The sequence below is a fragment of the Prunus persica genome, chromosome G1, assembly GCF_000346465.2.
Source record: "Prunus persica cultivar Lovell chromosome G1, Prunus_persica_NCBIv2, whole genome shotgun sequence".
In the NCBI taxonomy this organism is placed as follows: domain Eukaryota; kingdom Viridiplantae; phylum Streptophyta; class Magnoliopsida; order Rosales; family Rosaceae; genus Prunus; species Prunus persica.
Window position 1 is genome coordinate 35,894,525 of NC_034009.1, and position 25,985 is coordinate 35,920,509.

Sequence of the window (25,985 nt, forward strand, 5' to 3'; positions counted from 1 at the left end):
GGGTAGTTTGGAACTCAAAATATCCATCCCTACAGGGGCAGTTTTGGAACTCAAAACTATCCACTCTTTCAAGGCTCATATGGACATTTCACCTAACCCACATTTGGTCAGTTTGGGTTTGATGAATGATGTTGCTCGGACCCTAGCATCTCTCCCCTCTCAAACCTCTATCTTCCAAAGCTTCGCTCTTTCCCCCGTTTTCCTTCTCATTTTCTTCCCAACCAAACACAACGCCAACTTCGACCTATCAACACCTGCAACGTTTTGAGCGAGAGAGACACAAAGAGGTCGTTTTAGAGAGGGAAAAATAAGATATATTTATTCGTCTTTAAGCAAGAGATGGCTTTGAGGCGCCTGATCACTCAGGTCGGTGAAATCTTCAGCTAGGCTTCTAAATCTCTTATTTTATGCAATCTGTACCTTTTTTTTCTTTCTGCGATATACATGTTTTCTCAATGACAAAGTTTATTTCTTGTAGCTGATCTCAAAAACCCTAATTCCCATGTTTTGATTGTTTAGGAGTTTAATCATTGTGATTTAACTTCTGTAACCATCTTCTGCATATTCATATTGTTGCGTGATACGGGTCTGCTTAGGGTTGAGTTGTAAGGGTGTACAATAAAGAGATGTTTACGTTGTGAATATACAATGAAAAGATTTTTGCCTTTTGGACTGTTTGATAACAAAGAAAACGTATAAAACTGGTAATTCAATGTTAAAATCTGTAGTGATTGGGTTACCAATGGAAGATGGACCTTTTGAGCTCATTACGAAAATTGGGTGTTATGTGAAATTTCATATTCTCTTCGTCTACCCTTATTTCTCAGCTATGGAACATAGAGTTAGTTGAGACCTCCTTTTAGGTGGTTTAAAGGATGAATATTATTCAGGGAGGTTGCATTTTTGCTTTGAATAGGAGTGTGTTTGGTCAGATTCTAAGGTTTGGGTCACCTCTTTTTGGCCTCAAAAGGAGGATGTATGAGATTTTTTTTTTCTTTCAGAAGAGCGTTATGGTATGACTCGGGGTTGAGGAGAGAAGATATGGTGCCCCTTCTTACTTAATTTCGGTAGGAGAAAAAGGGGGCCAAAATAGGGTGCACTCTCATCCGTATCCCTCCCTTGCCTTTGCTAATTTGTTCTTGTTGTTTTTCGATTAAATTTTGATTTGCTTTCTCGGCAAACAAAATGCTGGAACCATTTGATTGCCCTTTTAGACATGCTTTCTTTGTTCTGTCAGGCTCTATTTAATTCCATGTTCTTTCTACATCAGGTTTCAAGGCATCGATCAGAGTTGGGACAACTGACGAAAGTGATTACCAGAACTTATCATCCAGTCAACAGGTTAGGAGGAGGTGCTGGAGGTATGATGCATTCAAAATATTTTGATTTGTATACGTTTTTTGTCGTCCATTTCAAACTTGCAAAGAACCTCTGCTGCTTGTTTATTTTATTGTCAAATTTGTTCCTTTGGGTACTTAGTTTTGTAGGCTTTAAGTGAAAGATATAACACTCTTCTCCATTATACATTCTTCTCCATTATCTTCATTTATAGAAGTGATCACTTTCTTTTAATCCTTGTGCAGGGAATAAGTTTTTAAGTACTCAAGAGAGGTTTAAGTCGAGCTATGTTGGTAGTTTAGCTCGCAGAGTACGCGACACAGATGAAGCTAGTGAAGTTGCCCATCTAAAAGAACTTTACCATCGGAGTGATTATGAATCAGTGATAAGATTTTTTGAAAGTCAGCCATCATTACATTCTAACCCTTCAGCACTTTCTGAATACGTCAAAGCATTAGTCAGAGTTGGCAGGCTGGATGAGAGTGAGTTACTCAAGACATTACAGAGAGGTGGGTAATGGAACAGATGCTGTTCCCCTTGTAATTGTTACTACCAAAATTATGCTCTATTTTGTCTATATCGTGTATGAATTCCGTCTCAATGTGTGCTAAGATTATGAATAGAGTTGGATTTTGATAAAAACTTAACTAGATAAGGGTTTTGTAATATTCCTGATTTCTTGTACAATTAAATTTCCTTTTTCGTATGATTATTTATATGGAGTTTCTGAGCTTCTGTTGATTTTTCTAGCAAAAAATTGCACACTTAGTACCTAGATTTTCTGAGAGGTTTTTTCACCTCCTTGTCTTGTGAATTTGAGCTCATGAGCAAAAAGTGTACAAATGTTGTAGGTGTCGCTAACTCTGCACGGGAGGAAGAAAACATAGGTGGCTTCTCAGTTCTCAGGAGTGTCGGAAAATCATCGAAGGATGGTATTCTCGGAACTGCAAGTGCTCCTATTCATATGGTGGCCACAGAAGGAGGTCAGTTTAAAGAGCAGCTGTGGCGTACCGTTCGCACTATTGCACTAGCCTTTCTTTTGATATCTGGTATAGGAGCACTCATTGAGGATAGAGGAATAAGCAAAGGTATTACCATCTCTTGGTGCTTTAGGTTCTTCTATGAATTGATTAAGATGCATCCTGAAAATAATGACATCTTTTCCTTTAACTTTTCTGTTTCCACATTTCAGGACTTGGACTAAATGAGGAGGTTCAACCTAGCATGGAATCTAACACAAAATTTAGTGACGTAAAGGGTGTTGATGAGGCTAAATCGGAGCTAGAGGAAATTGTTCACTATCTTCGAGATCCTAAGGTAGATGCATCAACATTATGTGTGGCAGAATATGAAATTGAACACCTTTACATCATCACCTCATGCCCCCTGTTTTCTGAGATGGGGGTAATATCATTACTATTTCATCCTACCTAAGAAGTTGATATTAGAAGTGACCTATTACAGCAAAAGACTTGAAATGGTCTTCATTCACTCTTCAATTAATTTTCCCCTTGTTTGTATTATGTTCCTTCAAATCAATTTGAAAGTACATCCTTGAATGCCAAGGGTTGATTTTGTGGAAACCTAGTGTCTCTGAACATTTTTAAAAGCTGAGCCAAGGAAATGGTTGAGATGCCAAATCCATCCTGATTTTGTTTCCTTTCTTTCCCATGCTTGCAATGTATTTATCTTTTTGTAATGGTACAAATTGTCCCTTAATTTGATCCCCCTTTTTGCAGCGTTTCACTCGTCTAGGAGGCAAGCTCCCAAAAGGTGTTTTGCTTGTCGGCCCACCTGGTACTGGAAAAACAATGTTAGCAAGAGCCATTGCTGGAGAAGCAGGGGTACCATTCTTCTCATGCAGCGGCAGTGAGTTTGAAGAGATGTTTGTTGGTGTTGGAGCTCGAAGGGTGAGGGATCTTTTTGCAGCTGCAAAGAAGCGCTCCCCGTGTATAATATTTATTGATGAGATAGATGCAATAGGAGGAAGTCGAAATCCAAAGGATCAGCAGTACATGAAGATGACTCTCAATCAGTTGCTTGTTGAACTTGATGGTTTTAAGCAAAATGAAGGGATTATTGTTATTGCAGCTACTAATTTCCCAGAGTCCCTGGACAAGGCATTGGTGAGACCTGGACGGTTTGATCGGCACATTGTTGTTCCTAATCCTGATGTTGAAGGGCGGAGGCAGATTATGGAAGCGCACATGTCTAAGGTAATCTTTTTCTCCTTGAGGGGAGAGGTTATTTAGTTCGAATAGTAAACTTGAGATTTAATTGACTCCCTCTTGGTTTTGAAAGCTCTTTGGTCACAAACTTTGTCTGCAAAGGCCTCTTCCATTACACAATAATGAAACATAATATGTTTGGGCTGTCATGGTTATTGTGTATGGGCATATCTTGGCCTGATAAAGTCTGCAAGTTATCAGCCTTATTACAATAACAATTTTATCAGTTTGAACTCAGTTGTTCAGTGCTAGGAATCATTAGTTGGGACGGTGATGATGCTCTGCCTAGCCTTAGTTGAAAGCCTCATTATTGTGCTACCTGTGGTCCCAGTTGAAAAGCCAAAATCATACTGAGAAGTGGTCTTTACATTAGCTAGACTGTATTCTTGCTGATAGTTTATCATCACTATTGCACTGTAATAGTCAATTTCCATTTGAGAACTACACCAAGCACCGTTTATAGTGAAGAAGTGCAGTAGGTTAGATACTCATAAGTTCTATCACATTAGAATAATATGATCTTTATTTGTCTACTGGAGGGTGCTTCTTGCTTTTCCTTTTTATGACTGCATTCTGTGATGTTCTGCTGTAAGGTATTTCTGATGCAGTAGATTTTTTAGGACTAGAAGTCATTCCAAGACTAATAAAAATGCCCTTTTGACAGGTTCTGAAGGCTGAAGATGTTGATTTGAGTATCATTGCTAGAGGAACTCCGGGGTTCTCTGGCGCAGATCTTGCGAACTTGATCAACATAGCTGCTTTGAAGGCTGCCATGGACGATGCTAAAGCAGTGAATATGGCTGATCTTGAGTATGCAAAAGACAAGATTATGATGGGAAGTGAACGCAAGTCGGCTGTTATATCTGATGAGTCAAGAAAGCTAACAGCTTTTCATGAGGGTGGCCATGCACTTGTGGCCATCCACACTGATGGTGCTCATCCAGTTCACAAGGCAACAATAGTTCCTCGGGGTATGTCACTTGGCATGGTTGCCCAGTTGCCCGACAAGGATGAGACAAGTGTCTCCCGGAAACAGATGCTTGCACGGCTCGATGTTTGTATGGGAGGGCGGGTTGCAGAAGAGCTCATCTTTGGCGAAAGTGAAGTCACTTCTGGTGCATCTGATGATCTCCGGCAAGCAACTTCGCTTGCTAGAGCAATGGTTACAAAGTACGGTATGAGCAAAGAAGTTGGGCTCGTCAGCCACAATTATGATGACAACGGGAAGAGCATGAGCACAGAAACTAGGCTGCTTATCGAAGAAGAAGTGAAGAACTTCTTGGAAAGGGCATACAACAATGCAAAAACCATCCTTACGTCACATAGCAAGGAGCTCCATGCCCTTGCTAATGCTTTACTAGAGCAAGAGACGCTGACTGGAACTCAGATCAAGGCCTTGCTTGCGCAAGTAAACTCTCAGCAGCAGCAACAGCAACAACCACACCAGCAAGTAGTTGCAGCAAAGAGTAGCTCACAGTCAAAAGTGCCACCCTCAACACCCAACGCAGCTGCATCTGCTGCCGCCGCAGCCGCCGCAGCCGCAGCGGCTGCAACTGCTGCAGCCAAGTCAACAGGCATTGCTCCTGTGGGATCTTAGCATGGGTCAGGTTGATGAGTTGCGGACATCTATTTATCAGTGTCTGATGTGCATATAGTAAAAATACTCACCAGCCATTCTGTCTGGGTACCATAGTATGCTGCCAGTGACGTATAATTTGTGTGTCGCCGTAGTCAGATTGACTGGGAATGTAGACGAATTGAATGGCAAGTCAGTGTAGGAGTTCTAATTAAGGCACTGGAGAACATCCCTTGTCTATTTTTGATTCTTCTTCTTATCTTTTTCTTCATCTGCGATGCTTGTCATTTATACAATTAAGAAAATAATGCATTCTTGATTTTTGCTAAACTCTTTATTTTTCACTTTGCTGTTTCTATTCCCCTTCCAACAGTCCAAAGGTTTGTGATAATGATAACAAGAAACTGTTCTGAACAAATTTGGCAATGCAATTTTTGTTATTTTCAAAAAAGGTTTTGATTGCTATCGTTTCAGTGAAATCATTTTGTCCTCAAAATTCATATTTTTCCTTTTTTCTTTTTGCGGAGGCAAAACCAAAGAAAAAAGAAGAAAGGGAGAAATAAACCAACTCGGACACCTTAAACTCAATCCGAACTCGGGAAGTTGAGCCTGAGTTACACCGATTTATGAACCGAGTTAGTCCCACTGTAGAAAATTTAAAAAAAAATCTCAGATCCTCATGGCACTTCTCGATAGGCGGTTCGAGTTCGGCTCGTCCTCCGCTTGGCGCCATAGATAGTACAAATCTCGTTAGTCCAACTGTAATTCATGTCGGTGACTCGGCCGACATCGACTCCGAAACAACCAGGTTATCAGATAATTTGTCTTCCCAGAATCTCTCTTCACTTTGCTGCAATTTAGATTTAATGACCATAGATGCTAAAAAGCAAAGATTTTACAAAAACCCAAACTTCATAAAATCTTAAATTTATGGTCTTCTGGGCGATCAAAGGGCCTCTGTGTAAGTTTTTTATTATTATTTTGGGTCAAAGACTTTATCTTTATGGCCTTATGGTCCTTCTTAATGTTCGATACCTTAGATTAAACAAATGGGCAATGTGCATACATTTTGTTCCTGCTTAAGCAGATTCATAAAAGGGTCTCTGTGTTCTGTTACATCAATTGTCTGCATGAATTCTTTTGATCTTTTATTGAATTCTATCTGCAGCAATTCAACAGCGGAGAGTTGTTATAGAAAACAAGCACGGGGAGAAGCTTGTGGGGATATTACATGATACGGGTTCAAAGGAGCTCGTTGTGCTGTGCCATGGCATACATTCTTCAAAGGTCCTTTGGCTTTGACATGTTATGCACTTGATACTGTTTTTTTTTTTTTTTTTTTTTTTAAAAAACCATTGTGCGTAATTCTGACATTCTTCAAGTGTGTCTTTGTCCATTGTATAAATGAAAATTTCAAAAAATTTGAAACATTTAATCATTAATCAAATGATTAAGAACAAGTTTTAAACTTCTGGATTGATCTACCTGTTCTGTGTTACCGTCTGTCTTCTTGTGTTTAAAGATGGTGGGGTGGGATGGGATGGATCTGACAGTCTTTTCATTTTCTCTCTAGGAACGCATACCCATGGTGAACCTTGCTGCTGTCTTACAAAGAGAGGGAATAAGTGCTTTCCGCTTTGACTTTGCTGGAAATGGGTAAGATGTGTTTGCTATATTGTTATACAGGACTCAAGTCTTGAGCATGGAACTTCTCATGTAGTTACTAGAAGCTGTTTATGCTATACCTCATAGGGAAAGTGAAGGTTCGTTTCGATATGGTCACTATCGGAGAGAAGCAGATGATCTACGAGCTGTACTTCAACACTTTCGTGTGCAGAATTATGTAGTAACTGCAGTTGTTGGGCACAGTAAAGGTGTGTCTATAACTTTTGCTCATTTAGAACAATGCCTCATTTGAGAAACAAATGGAGGAGGGTTGGGAAGATATCTTAAAAGTATTTAGGGCTTTGAACATAACACACTGTATCAGAGTCAGAGATAGATGCCGTGCTATTGCTGTCTCATGAATGGTTCCGCTAGCATTATTTGCCATCAATTGTCTATTTATGCATGTTCCCCTATTTGTTAAGATTGTTTGTTGGGTGGGTTTAGTGAATATTTCTTTAGAAGATTATTGATCAAATGTTTCTCTCAGGGGGAAATGCAGTGCTCTTGTATGCTGCAAAATATAATGATGTTCATAAGGTTGTAAATATTGCTGGTCGATTTAATCTGGAAAGAGGCATTGAAGGTCGCTTAGGTAAAGATTTTCTACGAAGAATCAAGCAAGATGGATTTATTGATGTTAAGAACAAAAGAGGTAAGCTATCATGTGCACTTATTCTTATTTTCCGTAAACATCAGCTGTTTTTTTTTTTTTTTTTTTTTTTGGTTATGTGATAACTTGTCTGAGTCTATACCATCTTCATTCTTTTAACGCTGTGTGGAATTTTAAAGTCACCTCGTTTCAAAACTCATTTATCTAAAGCTCATAATTGTAAATTTACGCGTTTCTGCAAGGGTTCATGTTTCCTCATCCTTAGAACCTGGATATTTTCGGGGTTTAGATTGACTATTCACCTGGTTGATTGTTGATGTTAATAGGGACATTTGAGTATCGTGTGACCGAAGAAAGTTTGATGGAGCGTCTAACGACTGATATGCCTGCAGCCTGCCGATCAATTAACCAGAATTGCAGGTCAGAAATGACAATTATCCTGTTCCAAACTTCATTTCTCCGAAAATGGTCGTTGATCGTAGGTTGTTCAACTTATTCTATTATTTGCAGGGTTTTGACAGTTCATGGATCAATGGATCAGATGGTTCCTGTCGAAGATGCTTTTGATTTTAACAAGATCATACCAAATCATAAAGTGTCCATTGTAGAAGGAGCTGATCATGAACACACTTCACATCAAAATGAGCTGGCTTCAATCGTGTTGGACTTCATTAAGGAGGATTTTCTCCCGGACAAATTTATCCATTCACGATTTTAATCCTCAACCCATCAAAAGTTGAAAATTTTCTTTTTCTGGTCTGGGGCGTCCATGTCTGGCCATGTATTGGGAAAACGATTTCAACTATCAACTTTTGAAGACCAATATTTTATTTGTTCACCATATTATTTGAAACTCATCAGTTCTTAGATTGCAACTGAGCAATCATATATCACGTTTATGTAAAAAAGGTAGAAGAAGTAAAAATGACCTAATAACCAACTAAAAACAGAGGCAAAGGCAATGCAGATCTATAACGTCCTCAAACACGTATACAACTATTTATCACATTTACACTACCCCACTCAACTACGCTGTAACAGTTCTCGGCTTAGCCCCCATTTTTCTCCAAGAAACACTGGGCATTATTTGCTTTGTGTCAACACGATCCTTGTACTTGATAGTAAAATTGAGCAATGAATCCAAAAGAGAGTCTGAGAGAAGGTGAGGTTTAAGTCCCAACTCGATAAGTTTGGTGTGTTTGGCATTGTAGTAGTGCTCCTCTGCTTCAACTCTTGGGTTTGGCACAGATGTGGTTTGCACATCAAGTCCAAGCTTTTCTCCCGCTTTTGTGACAAGCGCAGCAAGTTCATTGACAGAGAACTGCTCAGTAAATTGATTGAAGACCCTAAACTCACCAGCCTTTGCTGGATTTGCAATGGCAATCTCAACACACTGAACCGTATCTCGGATGTCAAGATATCCCCGGGTCTGGCATATTAAAGAACATAAATATTAGTAAGATGGGAAGTAATGCAAGCACGCCTTTTTTGAGGCACTTGAAAAGAAGGCGTGTGTGTGTGTGTGTGTGTGAGCGTTTGTGCTTCATGTACAGGGCTTTTACCTGACCCCCTTTGCCATACACAGTAAGTGGATGACCAACAGCAGCCTGAACACAGAACCGGTTTAATGCAGTTCCAAACACTCCATCATAATCAAACCTGTTGCTGAGCTCTTCATGCATCTCGGTTTCATCCGTTCTCACCCCATATACCACACCTTGGTTTAGGTCAGTGGCTCTAATCCCCCAAGCCTTGCAAGTGAAGGCTATATTATTTGAATCATGAACCTTACTCAAATGGTAGAAAGAGCTTGCTTGCTTGGGGTAGGGTAAAGTATCTGTTCTTCCATTATGAGTAATTGTTATGTAACCTTCTTCAATATCAATATTTGGAGTCCCATATTCTCCCATGGTCCCAAGCTTCACTAGATGACACTCCTCTCTATACTCTTTTATAGCAAAGAGAACATTCAGTGTTCCCATCACATTGTTTTGCTGTGTAAATACTGCTCTTGACCTATCAATCATGGAGTAAGGAGCAGACCGCTGTTCCCCAAAATGAACAACAGAATCAGGCTCAAATGACTTGAAGGCTTCTGATAAGAACTCAAAATCACAAACATCACCAATGTAGAGTTCAACGGATTTTCCAGTGAGAGATTTCCAGCAACGGATGCGATCATGGATGGAGGAGATTGGAGTCAGGGAATCAAGACCAAGCTGGTGGTCAAAGAGACGGCGTACAAGGCTATCAACAATGGCAACCTCATAACCTTTCTTGGATAGGTGAAGGGCTGTGGCCCAACCACAGTAGCCATCTCCACCAATGACCATTACCCGCTGTGATTTAGATGCTCCCCCAGAGCTCTCATTGACGCCATAGCTCGGTTCCTTTGGGGCTTCCCTACTTGGAGAGAGTGTGGTTGCGTGCACTGTGCAAGTACTTTGTGACCTCCCCCCTTGCAAGAGAAGCCTTCCAAATGGGGTTTTAGAAGTCCGAAAAGTTAAAGAGGTAGGAAATACCAAAAAGTCTTGGATCAATGGTTTAGTGTAAGGTCTACAACCAGAGGAAAAATTTAGAGAGCACGAAGTTGAAAGCAAATGTGCCATATGTTTGCTGCGTCTTACTAATATTCACATATACCTGCAAAGAATTATCCAAATACTCAACTCCTTATCTAAATACTTAAAAATTTTCAAGTAGCAAAGAAATTAACATAAAAATGCAGCTCTACAAACAACACTATACAGCAAAACGGAGAAAGCAAATATTTCAAGTGTAGAAATAACCAATTATATTTTGTAACTACCCAAAGCAACTAGATGCAAAAACCATGTGGAAGCGAAACGGGTTCATGACAATTCAAGGCAAAACAAGTTTCTGTGTTCGGGACTTCACAACAAGCATAGAAGATGCACAGCTGAAGTGTACACACTGTGACACACACACAAAGCACACTTCTTTAGATAATCAATACATTTCAAACAAATTTTATATATTTGCTTTCTTCTCAAAGGGTGAACATAGCAAACCCAGCTTAAAATTCAGGGAAAGAAACAGAAGAAATACAAGAGTAAATGCAGCAAAATATAAAGTAAAAAAGGAAAACATTAAAGTGAACTATCACCGTAATAGGATCAGCAGAGAGTGCACGAAATCACTGTGATGAAGGCTTGATTTGTCTGGTGATAGATAAAAGGTGAAGATTTTGTTGGTTTTGTTGGCGTTTTGGGGAAGAAGGAGAAGAATCATAAGCAATAACCGGAGGTATATCCCTTTTATCCACTTCTCCAAATGGGCTCAACTTAGCTGAAACTGAAATACACTGGTCGAAAATAACAAGCCCAGAATGCTTTAATGGGCTCACCTATGCCCATGTGATTGTTTTGGTATAAAGTTTATGTTGCATTCATGATTTAGAACAAAAATCGTCAGTTACAAAAATTGATATAAATACAAATAATCACAAAGGGTTATTATAAATATAAAAGTACATTAACCATAAAGGATTAGTTCAAATACTGCCACACATGGCCAAAGAAATTCCAACATCTATGCCCATGTGATTGTTTGCTGCAATGGAGGGAGGCAGTAGATATTTCTCATAGATTAGCATATCCTCCTAATATCCAAGTAGCATATTCTTATTTTAATTTTGGTAAGGCAAGCGGTATATTCCAAACTTTCATGAATATAAATATATTTTGTTATTTTTAACTAGGGAATAAAGAGAGATGCATAATTCATTTTTAGTTGAGTCTTTTTCTTCTTCTGCATAGAAACCGTCTTATTTAGTATAGTTCGAGTAATGCTATTTAGACACACAAAATTGATCATATTAGCTGACCACCTTATGTGGCAGTTGATGTAGTCATGCCACCTTAATTAATGAAATTATCATGTAGATTTTATTTTTATTTCATTTCTTTCTTTTTTAAATAATTATTAAAAACAAAAAATAAAAATTGAAATAAAAAATAAAAAACCCTAGCATCCCTGGACTCTTTGTCTCTAGCACTCCCTTCTTCTTCATCTTAATGACTGCAGAACTAATGTTCTGGGAGATGGCATGGGTGTCAAAGACCTTGGGGCTCTGGAAGTTCTCTATATCCCACTACACCGACACCTTCGCCTTACCCATCAACGTTACCGCGGTCGCCATCTCCGCCATGCTGCTTCCGCTCACATCCCCATGCGTTGGCGCTCTCCAAATACTCTAGATATGATGGTCACTGCTCACTTATGATTGAAGATGATGATTATTGATTCTTGAAAAACCCTCAAACCACCAAAATTCAAAATCAAAATCCTCTGGTTTTGATTGGGTTCCTCTCTTCTTGTAATATTGTTGTTTTTCTTGAATTTAATCTCTTCTCTAGTATATCTATATCTCTTCTCTGGTTTTGAAGGGATAGGTTAATTTGATGAGGAAGAAGGGAGTGCTGGAGTATATCTATATCTCTTCTCTGGTTTTCATGGGGATAGGTAAATTTGATGGAGGAAGAAGGGTGTGCTGGAGACGAAAAAAGTCCAACTTTTTGTTTTTCATTTTTTTTATTTCACTTTAAAAAAAAAATTTATTTAAAATAATAAAATAATAAAATAAAATCAACATAATAATAATCATTAATTGACATGACATGACCACTTCAGCTGCCACATAAGGTGGTTAGCTAATGTGGTCAATTTTGTGTGTTTAAATAGCATTACTCATAGGATAAAATGGAAATGGTACAGCCTTTGTTTTGCCTTTTTTGGCTTCACCAAATTGTCCCAAAATCAAATCAGCATTCCAACGTTCATGCATAGTTCATAGTTGTATGTCCAACAAACAAGTAACAACCATTCAATTTAACCCTGTCCTAAATCAAAATCCGCCTGGAGGTTGAAGAAGAAAGTAGTAGTAAGTAACCACTTTTAAGGGCCTTTAAGAATATAAAATATGTGAATTTATGTAGGTACTTCATTAATGTCGAGTGGGGTTACAACAATGGTTGTGCGGCACGGAGGCGTGGAGCTCGAGGTGGAAAACACGGAACAGAAATTACGGGTGTGGACTCGAGGAACATGGGAAAAATCAGAAACAGGTGTCAATGGACGTCTATAAAAGGAAACAAAGGGAGAAAAAAAATTACAACTCTTCATACTCAGAAAACAAAAAACATAGCTCTGCCAATTTTCTTCCTTCCCATTTCTCTCAATCTAAACCTATTTTCTCAAACTCAGAAATAAAATGGCCTCTTCATTCCCATTTTCTCTCAATCTAAACCTAGCTCTGCCAACATATACATTAGGGCAATGAGCTGCACCAGTGTGGATGCCCTACTTTGCTTCCTCACAAGGACCAATAACCATAAACGACTCATTACACATTGACAACGATGTTGCCATTGGAGTTGCAAGGAGTTTAGTGACTCCTAGGGATGTGCTCGTGCTGGGAAGAAGGGATGATAACCAGGTGGTGAGTGATGCCATGGCACTGAGCATGCAAAGTGCGGTGTTAGTAGCAAGTGTGGGTCATCGCCTTATTGTGAAATCCCATGAGGTGCAAGTGGTAAGAAGTCAGTTGGTGGCAGAACGGAATTTGGTTGCAAATTGTCAGAGTATTATAAGGAGATTAAAAAGGGAGAGGGCAAAGACTTTGGAGGAGACGAGACATCAGCTTGAAATATTGTAGGAAGAGAATCAAAAGTTATCAAAGATGATAGATTTTTACTCTAAGGACATGCAAGAGCAGCTGGAGGCCTTGGATCGACCGGGTAAACGTGCGCAAGGAGATCCAAGTTTTGCTAAACATAAGAAAGTGATCTTTGGAAGCTCAAGTGATAAGCCCCAAGAAGCAATGCGAGAAAACCCAAGAGAGAGATCTTGAGGGCCAAACTAAAGTCTCATGTTATGGAATTAGGAAGCGCGTCATGATGTTGTTGTTGTTTTTTTATAATTTTTTTAAAATTAATGTAGTCCCCCGTTTGTTTGTTTTTTTTAAATGTAAAATAAATATTTTTTTTTCCTTTTAATTTTAACGACACAAATTAATGCACTAATCATCCAACTATAAATACCCGCAAGTGTACGAAATCTATTGGAAACTAGGAATGAGTAAACATGTTTTTAACTAGGTAATCTATTTAATAACCTATTTAAGACAACCTAAACCCGACATGACACGTTTATTAAATGGATCGGGTTTAAGTTGAACATTCTTGACACGTTTATTATCCTGACACGACCTATTGCCACGCTTAGTTGTGTCCTTACCCTTTCACCCGCCTTGGCACCCAGAATTGAAACCCTAGGATTTTTTTCCTCCAAATATAAACCCCCAAAAAAATACTTCATTAACAAAATTTATTTGTTATCATACTAAACTCAGTAATTACCTGAGTTTATTATATGGTCAAGCTCAAGAGGTAAAAATTAATTACTATATCGAAACAAATAATACCAAAATGAAGACGTGGGGGCTCTGCATTCAGAAGCTTTGGGGACAAAGTCCATTGAATTTGAATCCCAACTTCTCTCTCCTACTCTGTAGCTCTCGAATCACATGTGCATATTACATTTCTCATTTGCCCAAAACATAACCCCAAAGATTTATGCTTTTTATTTTAAGGTTGTAAACGGGAAACAACTCAGATACAATCCTGTGGTGTTTGTTCAGTCTCGCCCAGCTGTACAATCATATTCCCTTTCTTTTTAGCGATCACCCCTACATAAACTGAAGAGCATCATCAGAAACAAAAGCACAGATAAAGCAGAGTGCGAGTGAAAATTCAAAGCCTTTTTTTTATCCCTACAAGCATTCTATCATGTCATAATCAGTATTATTCAGAAAAGTCTCTTCCTTTTGGAACCCAGAAAGGAAGAGTGAAGTGAGGAAGTGAAAAGCTCTGTTTGCTCTCAGATCTCTGCGTGTTGTTGGGTCATTTGATTTTGAGCTTCAATGGCAGAGTCAAAGAAGTATATTTCACAGGAAGACCTTAGCAAGCACAACAAGCCAGGAGATCTATGGATCTCAATACAGGGGAAGATCTACAATGTCTCAGATTGGGCTAATTACCATCCAGGTGGTGAGCTCCCATTGCTCAATCTCGCTGGTCAAGATGTCACAGACGCGTTTGTTGCGTACCATCCAGGCTCGGCATGGCAGCATCTGGACCAGTTCTTCACTGGGTCTTATCTCGAAGGCTACTCTGTCTCGGAGGTATCCAAAGATTATAGGAAACTTGTCAATGAATTCACTAAAATGGGTTTGTTTGAAAACAGGGGACTTGGGGTTCATTTTTCGCTGTTTCTTGTGGCGATGTTGTTTAGCTTGAGTGTTTATGGTGTTTTGTACTCTGATAGCACTTGGGTGCATCTGGGTTCTGGTGGGTTAATGGGTTTTCTTTGGATTCAAAGTGGCTGGCATGGACATGACTCTGGGCACTACCAGATCATCCGCAGCGAAAGACTCAATAGGTTTGCTCAGATCCTCACTGGGAATTGCCTTGCTGGCATCAGCATTGCCTGGTGGAAGCGCAACCACAATGCCCACCACATTGCATGCAACAGCCTTGAATTCGATCCAGATCTTCAGCACATGCCTTTCTTTGCGGTATCGTCGAAATTATTCAATTCCCTCACGTCTTATTTCTATGACAGGAAGATGAATTTTGATGCTTTTACAAGGACCTTGGTTAGTTACCAGCACTGGACATTTTACCCTGTGATGTGTCTTGCTAGGCTTAATCTTTTTGCTCAATCATTCTTGCTGTTATCATCTAAAAGATTAAGGGTGAACAATAGGGTTCAGGAAATCTTGGGGCTCCTTGTGTTTTGGATTTGGTATCCTTTGCTGGTTTCCTGCTTACCCAATTGGGGTGAAAGAGTTATGTTTGTTGTTACAAGTTTTTCTGTCACTGGAATTCAGCATGTTCAGTTCTGTTTGAACCATTTTTCTTCCAGTGTTTATGTTGGCACACCTATTGGGAATGACTGGTGTGAGAATCAGACTAATGGGTCACTTGATATAGAGTGTCCATCTTGGATGGATTGGTTCCATGGTGGGTTGCAATTTCAGATTGAGCATCATCTGTTTCCCAGGTTGCCTAGAGGCAATCTCAGGAAAGTTGCTCCTCTTGTTAAGGAGCTATGCAAGAAGCACAAGCTGCCTTACAAAAGTGTATCCTTCTTGAAGGCCAACGAACTGACCATTGGAACGCTTCGCACTGCAGCCCTGCAGGCTCGGGATCTAGCTAGCCCGGTTCCAAAGAACTTAGTTTGGGAAGCTGTACACACTTATGGATGAGATACACAGCTTGTGAAGCTTTAGCTTTCTGAGGTTTTGATGGTGTGGTTTTTTATGCTCAGTGACAATAATGTTGTTAAAGGAGTAAAATAACTTATTTTGATTGATATCTGAAGGGTGGTGATCCTTGATTTCAGTTGGAACAATAATAATCATCTTTAGGACTGCTTCTGAGGCTTCATTTCAGATTCTGGTTTTTACAAATATTTATGCAAAGTTTGTAGGATCATCATCAGCTCATGTATTTTCTGGAGTAGGTGACAAGCTATATATACTGATTATCCGTCCGGTGATATTACTACTTCTCCTCTCCTGTATTGGTGCTCAAAATCACTGCTAGAGACTTGAGATGTAAAGCATTGTGTGCTTTGATTAGTTGGTTAGTTTGTTTCTGATAGCTTAGTATCTCTTGTGGCGCTTTAGTTCTCTCTCTCTCTCTCTCTCTCTCTCTCTCTCTCTCTCTCTCTCTCTGATAGCTCACTATATCCGGTGATATATATAACTAATCGTTTTTGTGATTGGAATTTCTTACTGGAACGTTTGATGGTATTGGTTTTGATTCAATTCCAAAATTAAGTTTGAACTTAGATGTTGGCATATGGTTAATTCTTGGTACTCTGCCATATCTTATTTTCTTCACTGTATTATCTTCACTGTGTACCGGCTCTCTAATAGAGGTAAAATCGCCACTATTAGAGATGCGGTATACAATAATGTGATATTCCTAGCATTTTTCTTTGTGATATTGTAATGTTGTAGTAAACCAAGTCACACTGCCATATCAACCCATATGCCATAAATCCAATTACCGTGAGAAACATTGAAATGGGAACTTAGAAGAAGCTCAACTCAAGAAAGTCTTATTATAATGTATAATTCAAGCCCTGTTACCTGCAACAAGATATTTTGCTTGATTTCTACCTCTCTCAAACTGCATGCATAAAGAAAATAGAATTTAAACCAAAGCAATTGACTCATGATCGTAAAGAATCTAAAGATCTTCTTTTTATTTTTATTTTTTGGTCGGATAAACCACCTAAAATTCAAGAATTTAAATTTCATTTCCAACAAAAAGATAATAATTCAATTTTCAAAATTGAAAATGGCGCAACCACGTAGACTATAACTAACACAGCACGTCCCTGATTTCTCTCTCAACACAAACAAACCCTATCTCGACTGAAATTTCTCTACCTTCCAAAAAATTCTCCGATCACTTCTCACCTTCCCTTTCCGGGTTTCCCCCCAAAACCGATAAAAAAGGCTTAAAAATCCCACCCAAAAATGAAGCACCAAACTTGTGCCGCTTGTAGATTCCAGCGCAAGAAATGTACCGAAGACTGCCTTATGGCCCCATATTTCCCTGCAACCAGGTTTCAACAATTTCTGAATGCACACAAACTGTTTGGTGTGGGCAAAATCACCAAAACCCTCAATAGCGTCTCTCCTCAGCAGAGAAGCTCTGCCATGTACAGCGTCAAAGCCGAAGCCGAGTACCGTGCCAGGGACCCTGTTGGTGGCTGCTACAATGAAATAAAGTCGTTGCTGTGGAAGATCAGAACAACTGAGGATGAACTCCAACATGTACATTCTCAGCTTTGCATGTTTCGTGCCGGAGGAGAGAATGCTATGGCTCATCCTTTGGACGGCTATGAATACAATGTCGTTCAAGATGTTGAATATGATTCGCAGCTTCATCATCAACTACAGCAGAACATTGTTCAAGAACAGAGCGGTGTTGTGGAAAATCATCAAGAACAGTGTTTGATTTAAGGTCTGACTGAATGCTTTGAAACAAATTTCTCAACTTTAGTAGGCAAAGAAAATGCCCACTTGAAAGTTGCCCATTCAATCTCCATGTATAAAGTTTGTAGCTTTCATGTTCTTGTCAATTATTGTCACTTTTTTTTTAATGTTAACCCCAATTTATTTATTCAGGGATGAAGTTGTGCTAGAACAAGATGTCAATCCAATTCAGGATGAGGGTCCAGTAATTCACAACGTCTTCTCAGTTACAAAGTGGTAAAAGATGATTGTTGATTTTGCTATACTAGTTCAGTATCTCAGTTAAATCTCATGGAGCTCTGTTTTCTGTACATCAGATAGAGTAGGTAAAAAAAAAAAAAAGAAATGTAGACGTTCCAAACACCCTTTTCCTTGACAGATAGTTTGATCTGTATATAACTGTATCAGGAAGACACAATCTCTCTCTCTCTCTCTCTCTCTCTCTCTCTCTCTCTCTCTCTCTCTCTTGGTTCTCTAAAAGCGATCACCACATTTTTGCCTGTTAAATCACCAATTCGATTGAACTCTCCACAATCATCCTTTCAAGCTTCTTCATAGAAACTCAATCCTTCCTCCTGAATATCTGTGACAGAAAGAAATCACATTGAATATGATAAAAGCAGTTTTCTTAATTGCAATGAAGCATAAGTAGGCCTTACCTCTCATATACGTAATAGATCCAATGAACTATTCTGATAAATTTAGTTTTGGGACAAAATCATAGCTACAGTTAACTTAAAAGGGATAAAAACGCTCAAGTGGAGTGGTAACATTACGCGGCGGTGTTCAAGTACCATTCTTAGTCTTGTAATCTGTCTGGAGGCTATCAGCAGCATTCATTTCTGAAATTTACTTGGTCATTAGTAGAATAAGCAGTAGGTTAAATGCAGGTGAATACTTGAGTTACCGGCTTGTAGGTGCTTAAGAGCTTGCTATATTCCATATCCATGGTATTTGGTCTCCACCTAACTTGTTTAAGTTTTCTCATCTTTTTCATGTAAGGCATTTCATAATGTTTACTTATTGTGCAGTCCCTCTGTGCATACAAGTTGATTAGATGGCCAAGTAAAAGGTGGCAACAGAAAACATTTCTGGCCTGATTGGCAACAGAAAACATCTTTTTCAAACAAGTCCATTGTCATAATATTTGCTCTTTATTACTTTCATTTTCGTCACCATGGATTAGGTTGCTTCAGTAATCAGTATTTAATTCAAAGATGGCATTATGGCAGTGACTCTAAACTTCTAAAGGAGCTGACCTCTTAAGCCCATCGGGCCACCACCATGCCCTAGCCCCAAATTAATTTCTAACCAATGCAGCTGAACAAAAGCAAGCAGACTGAATCAAATGAAGGTCATACATTTAAGATATTTAAAACAATCAAGTCTCTTTATTTATTGAAGATTCTCACAAACAATGGCTGCAAGAAGAGTACAAAACATCTTCAGTATGCATTAATTCAAGCACAATGAAGTTTGCCCTAATAACATAATGCTGTCATCTGAGAATGAAATGATCCTCAGGGAGTGCTTTCTGAATGGGAAGGTGAAGAATCAGAAGTAAGGTCATCTAAAATAGACTTTGCCCCATCTTCTCTAACACCCTTTTGCCTAATGTCCTCAATCATCCGATGCACCATGCCCATTGTTGGACGATCTTTAGGCAATGGAGACACACACAGCAAACCCACCTGCAGAAGAGCCCACATTTCCTCCTCCATTTCTTTGTCTCCCAGAAGCTCAAAATCCAGCACTTCCCATGTACTGCACTCTTTCTGCACCACCATCTTAACCCACTCCACCAAGCTCATCTCTCCTTCTTCACCAGCCGTTTTTCCAGTCAAAATCTCCATCAGAACCACCCCAAAGCTATAAACATCACACTTTTGTGTAAACTTTCTTGGGATTTTACTGCTGGGAAGCATCAATTCAGGGGCTTTGTAAGCGCTGTTTGATGAAAATGGAGCAGGCAAGAGCTGCTGGAGGCCAATGTCTGCGATGCAAGCGCTGCCCATCTGATCCACCAAGATGTTTGATGAAGTGAGGTTTCCATGAAAGAGCTTGGCCTTGTTGCAACCATGGAGGAAAGCCAGTCCTTGCGCAGACCCAGAAGCTAATTTCAACCTTGTAGCCCAATCCAATGGTGTTCTTCCAGGTCCTCTGTTTCCATGCAACACAAAATGCAAGCTTCCTTTGGGCATGAAATCGTAGACCAAAAGCAACTCATAGTTGGAATTGTGGTACGCTCGGAGGCTGACAATGTTACAGTGCCTCAGCCCACCAATCTGTCTCAAAAATCCATCCATTTCTTTCCCGCCATTTCTCTTCTCCCTCAATCTCTTCACCACAACTACATCTCCACCGTCCATCGCAACCTTGAAAGTGGTCCCCACGCTGCCCTTCCCCAACATCTCCGCCGACGCCTTCAACAGATCACCCACCTTATCGACGCCCCTGCACCCTTCCAGCACCACCATATCTTCGCTTTCTCTGGGCCCACCACCAGGCCCGTGCCCGTTAGACTGGGACAAATGGGCTCCACCTTTGCTCTTCTTCTTCTTCATTTCTCCGGGCCCGTAGTGCTTGCTCACGTAACCGAATCCGTTGGCTGTCTTGTTGCGGGTCCCGCCCTCCACTCTCTTAGTGCGCCGACACCACGTGGCGGTCACGACTATCACTAACAACGCAACAGCTATGCCGACGATAATGATCGTGAGCTGTGCAGCGTTACTCAAAACGCTGCCGTTTTTCCGACCCAAGTCCCTGGATGGTACGGACGAGTCAGGGACCGTCCCATTGGAGCATTCGTACGGCAAGGGTTTGCCGCAGAGATTCCCGTTTCCGGCAAACGACGTCGCCGCGAATTTAGACAGCCACGCAGGGATTTCGCCCGAGAGGTTGTTGTGCGAAACATTGAAGTCCGAAATCGTACCGGTATCCAAGTCCGCTGAGCCGAGAGTCCCGGTGAACGAGTTGGACTCGAGACGGAGAGTTAGCAGGCGAGGCAGCTGAGTCAACTTGGTCAACGGAATGTCGCCGGAGAACTGATTGTACGAGAGGTCGAGTCGACGGAGATTGCGGAGGCGGGAGATTCCGGCGGGGAAGGTTCCGGCGAAGCGGTTGTGGGAGAGGTAGAGGTGGTTGAGGTGGGGCAAAGACCAGAAGTCGAGCGAGGTGGAGAGCAGGTTGTGTTTGAGGCTCAGGACTTTCAGCTGGTCGAGCTGGCTGAGTTGCTCAGCCGCCCCGGTCAGGTTGAGGTTCTCGAGCACGAGTCGGGTGACCCGGCGGGTCTCTGGGTCGCAGGTGACGCCGAGCCAGGAGCCGGAGCACGGGTCGGGTGAGGCCATCCAGGAGGAGAGCGAATTGAAGGGGTCGGTGGAGGCTTTGAATGCTAGCAAGGCGGTGGTTTCTTCTGGGTTAGAGAGAGAAAGAAAGAAGAAGAATTGGAAGAGTGAGAAAAAGAAGGCAGAGAGAAGATGAAAATTCTTCTGCTTCGGCGACATGTTTGTTTTCCGTCTGATTCTGGAGGAAGTTTCGGAAAAAAAGAAAATGAAGGGGAAGGGAACGGAAAAAGAAGGCCAGATAAGATTGTTAATTACCGTCAGTAACTAGCCGTTAAGAGACGTTAGGTTAAACGACAATTGGTTGTAGGCTTGTAGGCATTGGCCTGGGCGAGTGGCTAATTCTGTGTAAATTTGTTTGTGGGTGGGGATTTTGGTTGAGAAGAGAACGGTGTCGACAAAACGTTTTTGGGAGGAAGACAGAGAGTGGTTTTGGTGGTATTAGCTTTAGCTAGCGAGGGTGCTGCTGGCAGTGAGTGTTGAAAGCGACGACGACGTTTCTTGGTTGCAATTAATGGCGCAAACGCGTTTCTTAATTTGTCTACTTATTACTGGTATGATGAGGAGTAGGAGTAGGAGTAGGGTAGTGTCTTTTTAAATTTTAGTAATGAATTTTGTTGATTAAGTAAGAATATTATGAGTATTATTATGTTATCATATCCAAGGAAGGATGTGTCATACTTTAGTAATACAATTAATTAAGAAAAATATAATGTGGCGTAATGTGAGTTATGTCAGTTGGCCGAGATAGTTTGTCCGTTCACTTGAGTTTGAACTTCCTCTCCGTATATTAAGATGGGTATTTTTTAAAATACATAATGGTGGGAGTTTGGACCCGCCAAAGGATCCGATCCAGCCCAATTTGACGTTTGATGTTGTACTAGGCCAGCCCATTTTTTAGGAGCAGCAGCCGACAATCAAAGAATTGTCAAATTTTTATTTATTTATAGAATTTAATGGGTTGGCACCCTTTAAGGCATCCCAATTTACAAGGTAATCTCTGAATTTGAATGGGTTGGCACTTCGGCCGGTCGGGGCCGATTTTAACCCCTTTTTGGTCGGGCCTATAGTGATTACGTAATCCTTTACTAATCTTTTTTATAACTAAATTACTTTGCTAATCAAGATTACCAAAATGTAATGCAGGCAGACCAATTATTAGTATCATTAGTTAGTACAAAAGAAGAAGAAGAAGGAAAAATAAGGAAGGAATAAAGAGGAAATAGTGTGAATGAAGCAATGGAATTAAATCTGAATTTCCATTGTTTTGGTGGCAATCCCATGAAATCTGAATTAAGACTTTTCCCAATTCTCACTCTCTCTTTGTGAGCAGAAAAGAAAAGGAGAGGGGCCTATAAAGCTTCTGACTAAAATTCCAACTGCCCCCCTCCTGTGAACCAACCCAGACCAACAATACCACAGGAAGCCACGTGCACGCGAATTTAATCCATCTATCATCGCCACTATCACCATCATGCCTTCCACTTAGAAAAATCCCACCAAGTGTGTACCAACATTTTATGATTAGTTTTTTATTCTATGATCCCTTTAAATCAATTCAATTGAGAGAGCTTTATTATGATCAAAATTTTACTTCCCTTATTACATGTTCATTTTTTGGAGGGAGATAAATGAATGCAGCACATATCTCTATCTTTTTCGCCCCAAGAATATAGGGTATGACTTTGACGAGAAATACTTCTCTATTCTCGTTGTATTACTCTCTTATTTTTTCTATCATTCTCCTCTTCGATAAGTGATGCGAGTAGAGACAGGAAGAATAGCACAATGAAACTGGGAAGATGTAATGTAATGTGAGTGCCTTAGATTTGTAGTATACTATTGTATTACTAACAAGTGGGAGTGGCATGAGTAAATCAATGCAAAGGGACACAAGGGTTTTAAATACCGTGGACCAGCAAAACTCACACTTATCAAGTGAAATACTGAGAGAGATCAGAGAGAGCAGCTACATTGGTCGTCGTCACTAATACTGTGTGTGATTCTGTGTAAAACTCATCGTCATTGATAACGAGGACACAAAATTCACAACCCCTTTTTCTATTGGATCGGTAGAGCTAAGAGCTCTGTATTTTTCTCCTTGTTTTTCATTTCCCAAATAGTTAGTGTAGTTTTACCCCCCCCCCCCCCATCCTCAATATAAACATCTTTCTGGGTATTTTGTTCAACATGGTTTCTTTCTATTGGAACCTGGAAAATCTGGAACCAAAACGCCATACTTGAAAAAGCAAAGTAAAACCAGCTTGCATTTTCTGCTCTGTTTTTACAACTATCATATTCGAAAAGGCAAAACGAAACAGTGTATTTTTCTTAAATGCAATTAACCAATTGAGCCCAACTAGACATTGTAGTGATCCTCCGCTCCTGGTCTTGTCTGAAAATTCCGCAGAGTGACTTGCTACACAATTTGAAGCTTTGAAGGCAAATTACACAGAAAAATAATAAGAAGGTAGCAGAAAGAGAGAGTATTATCAGAATGCATTGCCATAAAATAATCAAATTCACTTCACTTACATCACCAAAGTATCAAGGAAGAAGAAGAAAGAAAAAAAGAAAAGAAGGATTCTAATTTGAACCCCAAATTTGCACTTAAACCTACTCCCAACTTGTATCAACTTGAATTTTTCTTTTAACACCAATTTCATGATCTTTTAATCCTCCTCAAAAGTTTACAAAGCCCCCCCTCGAAAAACCCATTATATGAAACAAAGAAAAAATTGCATTGAAGTAATGAAAACAATTAATTAAAAGGTCCATTTCCAGATCTTGATCCGAAGATCAACCTTGCACTTGGAGTTAGCAACCGAAGCCACCGACGGGGACTTGCCTTTAGGTACAGCCCCCTTAATCCCTTCACACGTAACCCTAATGCCCACCTTCTTGCTCTTCAACTTCCCCATTGCCACCTTCACTTTGGTGTCCATCTGCAACTCCAACGCCACCCCGGTCTTCTTCCTCAGATCCGATCTCAGAGACTTAACCGACTCGACGTCGAGATCCTGAGAGGTCGACAAAATGGAGCGAAAAAAGGTGCTGTTTTTGGTGCCGCTGGTGAAAGCCGGGATCGACCCGTTTCCGATTTGGACGTCGCTGGACGAGAGAGACAGAGCAAAGGGCTCGTAGGAGAAGGTGAGGTGGTTGTTAGGGTTTTTGGAGGAGAGGGTGAGGTTGAAGAGGGTAGTGAGGTGTGAAGTGGATAAGTCGGAGGAGGTGGTGAGGTTGAGCTTGGCAATGCGGACGGAGGTGAGTGTGAATTCAGGGCGGTGAGGACGGTAGAGGATGTAGACGGCGGCGCCGGCTATGGCGGCGAGGAGGGCGAGGGCTAAGATGATGAGGATGGACCAAAAGCAGCAGCAGCAGAAGTTGCAGTGGCAGTTGCTCCTGCGGTGCCGGCGGTGGTGGTACTGGGGTTGTGGGCGGTATGGTTGCCGGAGTTGGGGCTTGGTGTTTGATGGGTTGGCTGTGGCGGCGGCCGTGGTAGTAGCGACGGCGGGCACGGCGGCGCCGCCATTGGTGGTGGGTTTGGAAGATGGGTAGACTCTGTCTGTCATTTTGAGAAATGGGTTGGGTTTGGATTTGAGAGAGAGGTTGTGATTTGGTGTGAAGTTGTGTGAATTTGTGAGGTTTTTGAGAGAGAAGAAGAAGAGGGATGAGAAAAAAGGAAAGAGATGGAGGAACCACAAAAGGATGCTTCCAACTCACCCAATGTTTTTCTGCGTGTGAAGGCTCTTTCCTGTGAATTTCTACACCGGTAAATTAGTAAGCACTAGCTCTAAAGCTTACCGACTCAAGCCTACCTTATCAATAAATGAAAAATAATTACAATAATGAATAAAAAAAAAGATATGAAAAATTGAGTCTCCTCCTCTTCAAGAAAAACTTGTATGAAACAGAAATAATAATAAATTGCTATTTTCTGTCGATCACAGATTGCTATATGAAAAAATTATCGTATATAACATAATATAATTAACTAAAAATAACAAAATGATGTTATTTCCGTTTCATATAGGTGTTTCTCCTCCTCTTCGCTAGGTCTTCTTTGTGATGTTTGAGAATATGTGATCTCGTTTGCATGGCCCACATGTGATGGAGTGAATTGTCAGAAATGTGGGCTCCAGTCCTTTTAAAAAAAAATTTCCGTGTTGTTGCTAGATTTTTCTTTTATTTCCCTCCATTTTCATGATTCCCTTAATAAAAGACATAATTGCTATTTCTAAATATGACATGAACGTGTATTTAGGGTGGGTGATAAGGAACCAGAAAATCACACTTTAATGACCACCGAATAATTATACGCGAAGTTTCGATTTATAATCTGGAATTAAAAAGAAAATGATCCAAATATTAAAATGGGACCTTTTTCCTTTTACCAATTTGGTTGGTAAGATCATTTTATTTCCCGTGTTTTTTTATATAGGGTTGAATGTATAATGTGTATATAGTATGGGTGCCAAGAGGGACAGGGAAGCAAGGCCAATTAAAGCAAATAGAACCCCACCGACGACTCTAGGTAAACAAACAGTATTTATTCATTTAAATTATGACTTTGATGCACGTTTCACAGTAATTAGTTAACTAATCTTTGGTGGTCAGTGGCTTAGTGGTTGCATTAACTTGACTCCTAAGTCAATTATGAACCCAATTAACAATGTTGCTTTCGAGGTTGGAAGCCTTTTCTTTAAAAAACAATTATTAGCATCTAAATGAGTGACAATAATGGGATAATAATCCCACCCAATTTGGATGGCAATGAAGGATTTTGTACTTGAGTTGCAGATATGTTGCTGTATTAATTTCAGCACCCACCTTGGTCATGTACACTGCTTATAACTAGTACTCGCCTTTCATGGGATTCTTGCCAGAATTCACAAGTCACCCACACCCAAGCTGAAAAGGGGGTTTGGCAATCTAGAATGCGGTTACTTCGAATTCTAAGAGCAAAAACTTCAAGCCGGTTGATCAGCAGTGTATATCGATTGACCGGTTGTCTAACATGCTGCAAAACCAGGTCCCGTTCATGATCCAAAAGAGGTCTTAGAGGCATGTAGCAGTGTCATATTGCTTGTTTTTTTAGCACAGCATTAATCTTTTTATTCAAGTCTGCGCTTGCTTGTGGGGGAGGACT

General features: G+C 40.3%; 7 protein-coding genes across 8 annotated transcripts; 4 read left to right on the forward strand and 3 right to left on the reverse strand.

Moving 5' to 3' along the window:
- On the forward strand, positions 111 to 5,472 carry LOC18789600 (ATP-dependent zinc metalloprotease FTSH 4, mitochondrial). The gene is made up of 7 exons (XM_007225133.2): positions 111 to 366; positions 1,271 to 1,361; positions 1,584 to 1,847; positions 2,190 to 2,426; positions 2,531 to 2,655; positions 3,078 to 3,554; positions 4,231 to 5,472. Exons 1-7 carry the CDS (start codon positions 340 to 342, stop codon positions 5,161 to 5,163), a joined length of 2,154 nt encoding a protein of 717 aa, XP_007225195.1. The 5' UTR covers positions 111 to 339; the 3' UTR covers positions 5,164 to 5,472.
- LOC18791597 lies at positions 5,682 to 8,259 on the forward strand. Its single transcript, XM_007223995.2, has 7 exons — positions 5,682 to 5,950; positions 6,311 to 6,429; positions 6,716 to 6,798; positions 6,895 to 7,016; positions 7,298 to 7,462; positions 7,747 to 7,840; positions 7,931 to 8,259. The coding sequence occupies exons 1-7, from the start codon at positions 5,911 to 5,913 to the stop codon at positions 8,136 to 8,138; spliced, it is 831 nt and encodes a 276-aa protein (XP_007224057.1). The 5' UTR covers positions 5,682 to 5,910; the 3' UTR covers positions 8,139 to 8,259.
- Positions 8,285 to 10,688, reverse strand: LOC18790466 (UDP-sulfoquinovose synthase, chloroplastic). Of its 2 annotated transcripts, XM_020554418.1 has the most exons (4): positions 10,548 to 10,688; positions 10,230 to 10,354; positions 8,983 to 10,063; positions 8,285 to 8,849 (listed from the first exon to the last, which is right to left on the reverse strand). In XM_020554418.1, exons 3-4 carry the CDS (start codon positions 10,027 to 10,029, stop codon positions 8,448 to 8,450), a joined length of 1,449 nt encoding a protein of 482 aa, XP_020410007.1. In that variant the 5' UTR covers positions 10,030 to 10,063; positions 10,230 to 10,354; positions 10,548 to 10,688; the 3' UTR covers positions 8,285 to 8,447. The 2 variants fall into 2 exon arrangements, with proteins under 2 accessions (XP_020410007.1, XP_007222744.1); XM_007222682.2 differs by lacking the exon at positions 10,230 to 10,354 and having other exon boundaries at positions 10,548 to 10,687.
- On the forward strand, positions 13,863 to 16,297 carry LOC18789224 (acyl-lipid (9-3)-desaturase). The gene has a single exon (XM_007222040.2). It carries the CDS (start codon positions 14,364 to 14,366, stop codon positions 15,708 to 15,710), a length of 1,347 nt encoding a protein of 448 aa, XP_007222102.1. The 5' UTR covers positions 13,863 to 14,363; the 3' UTR covers positions 15,711 to 16,297.
- LOC18788616 (LOB domain-containing protein 22) lies at positions 16,995 to 17,483 on the forward strand. The gene has a single exon (XM_007224668.2). The coding sequence runs from the start codon at positions 16,995 to 16,997 to the stop codon at positions 17,481 to 17,483; it is 489 nt and encodes a 162-aa protein (XP_007224730.2).
- On the reverse strand, positions 18,858 to 21,500 carry LOC18791135 (probable leucine-rich repeat receptor-like protein kinase At1g68400). The gene has a single exon (XM_007225069.2). It carries the CDS (start codon positions 20,996 to 20,998, stop codon positions 19,016 to 19,018), a length of 1,983 nt encoding a protein of 660 aa, XP_007225131.1. The 5' UTR covers positions 20,999 to 21,500; the 3' UTR covers positions 18,858 to 19,015.
- LOC18791536 (NDR1/HIN1-like protein 2) lies at positions 23,308 to 24,689 on the reverse strand. The gene has a single exon (XM_007222932.2). The coding sequence runs from the start codon at positions 24,406 to 24,408 to the stop codon at positions 23,602 to 23,604; it is 807 nt and encodes a 268-aa protein (XP_007222994.1). The 5' UTR covers positions 24,409 to 24,689; the 3' UTR covers positions 23,308 to 23,601.

Bases quoted from the DNA above. Each gene is read 5' to 3' on its own strand.
- LOC18789600 (XM_007225133.2), top strand. From the start codon at position 340: ATGGCTTTGAGGCGCCTGATCACTCAG. The intron at 367-1,270 runs GTCGGTGAAATC...TTTCTACATCAG, and splicing joins TGAGGCGCCTGATCACTCAG to GTTTCAAGGCATCGATCAGA. The intron at 2,656-3,077 runs GTAGATGCATCA...CCCTTTTTGCAG, and splicing joins ACTATCTTCGAGATCCTAAG to CGTTTCACTCGTCTAGGAGG.
- LOC18789224 (XM_007222040.2), top strand. From the start codon at position 14,364: ATGGCAGAGTCAAAGAAGTATATTTCACAGGAAGACCTTAGCAAGCAC.
- LOC18788616 (XM_007224668.2), top strand. From the start codon at position 16,995: ATGAAGCACCAAACTTGTGCCGCTTGTAGATTCCAGCGCAAGAAATGT.
- LOC18791536 (XM_007222932.2), bottom strand. From the start codon at position 24,408: ATGACAGACAGAGTCTACCCATCTTCCAAACCCACCACCAATGGCGGC.
- LOC18791597 (XM_007223995.2), top strand. From the start codon at position 5,911: ATGTCGGTGACTCGGCCGACATCGACTCCGAAACAACCAG. The intron at 6,799-6,894 runs GTAAGATGTGTT...TATACCTCATAG, and splicing joins TTTGACTTTGCTGGAAATGG to GGAAAGTGAAGGTTCGTTTC. The intron at 7,841-7,930 runs GTCAGAAATGAC...TATTATTTGCAG, and splicing joins TCAATTAACCAGAATTGCAG to GGTTTTGACAGTTCATGGAT.
- LOC18790466 (XM_020554418.1), bottom strand. From the start codon at position 10,029: ATGGCACATTTGCTTTCAACTTCGTGCTCTCTAAATTTTTCCTCTGGT. The intron at 8,850-8,982 runs GTAAAAGCCCTG...TTAATATGCCAG, and splicing joins TGTATGGCAAAGGGGGTCAG to ACCCGGGGATATCTTGACAT.
- LOC18791135 (XM_007225069.2), bottom strand. From the start codon at position 20,998: ATGTCGCCGAAGCAGAAGAATTTTCATCTTCTCTCTGCCTTCTTTTTC.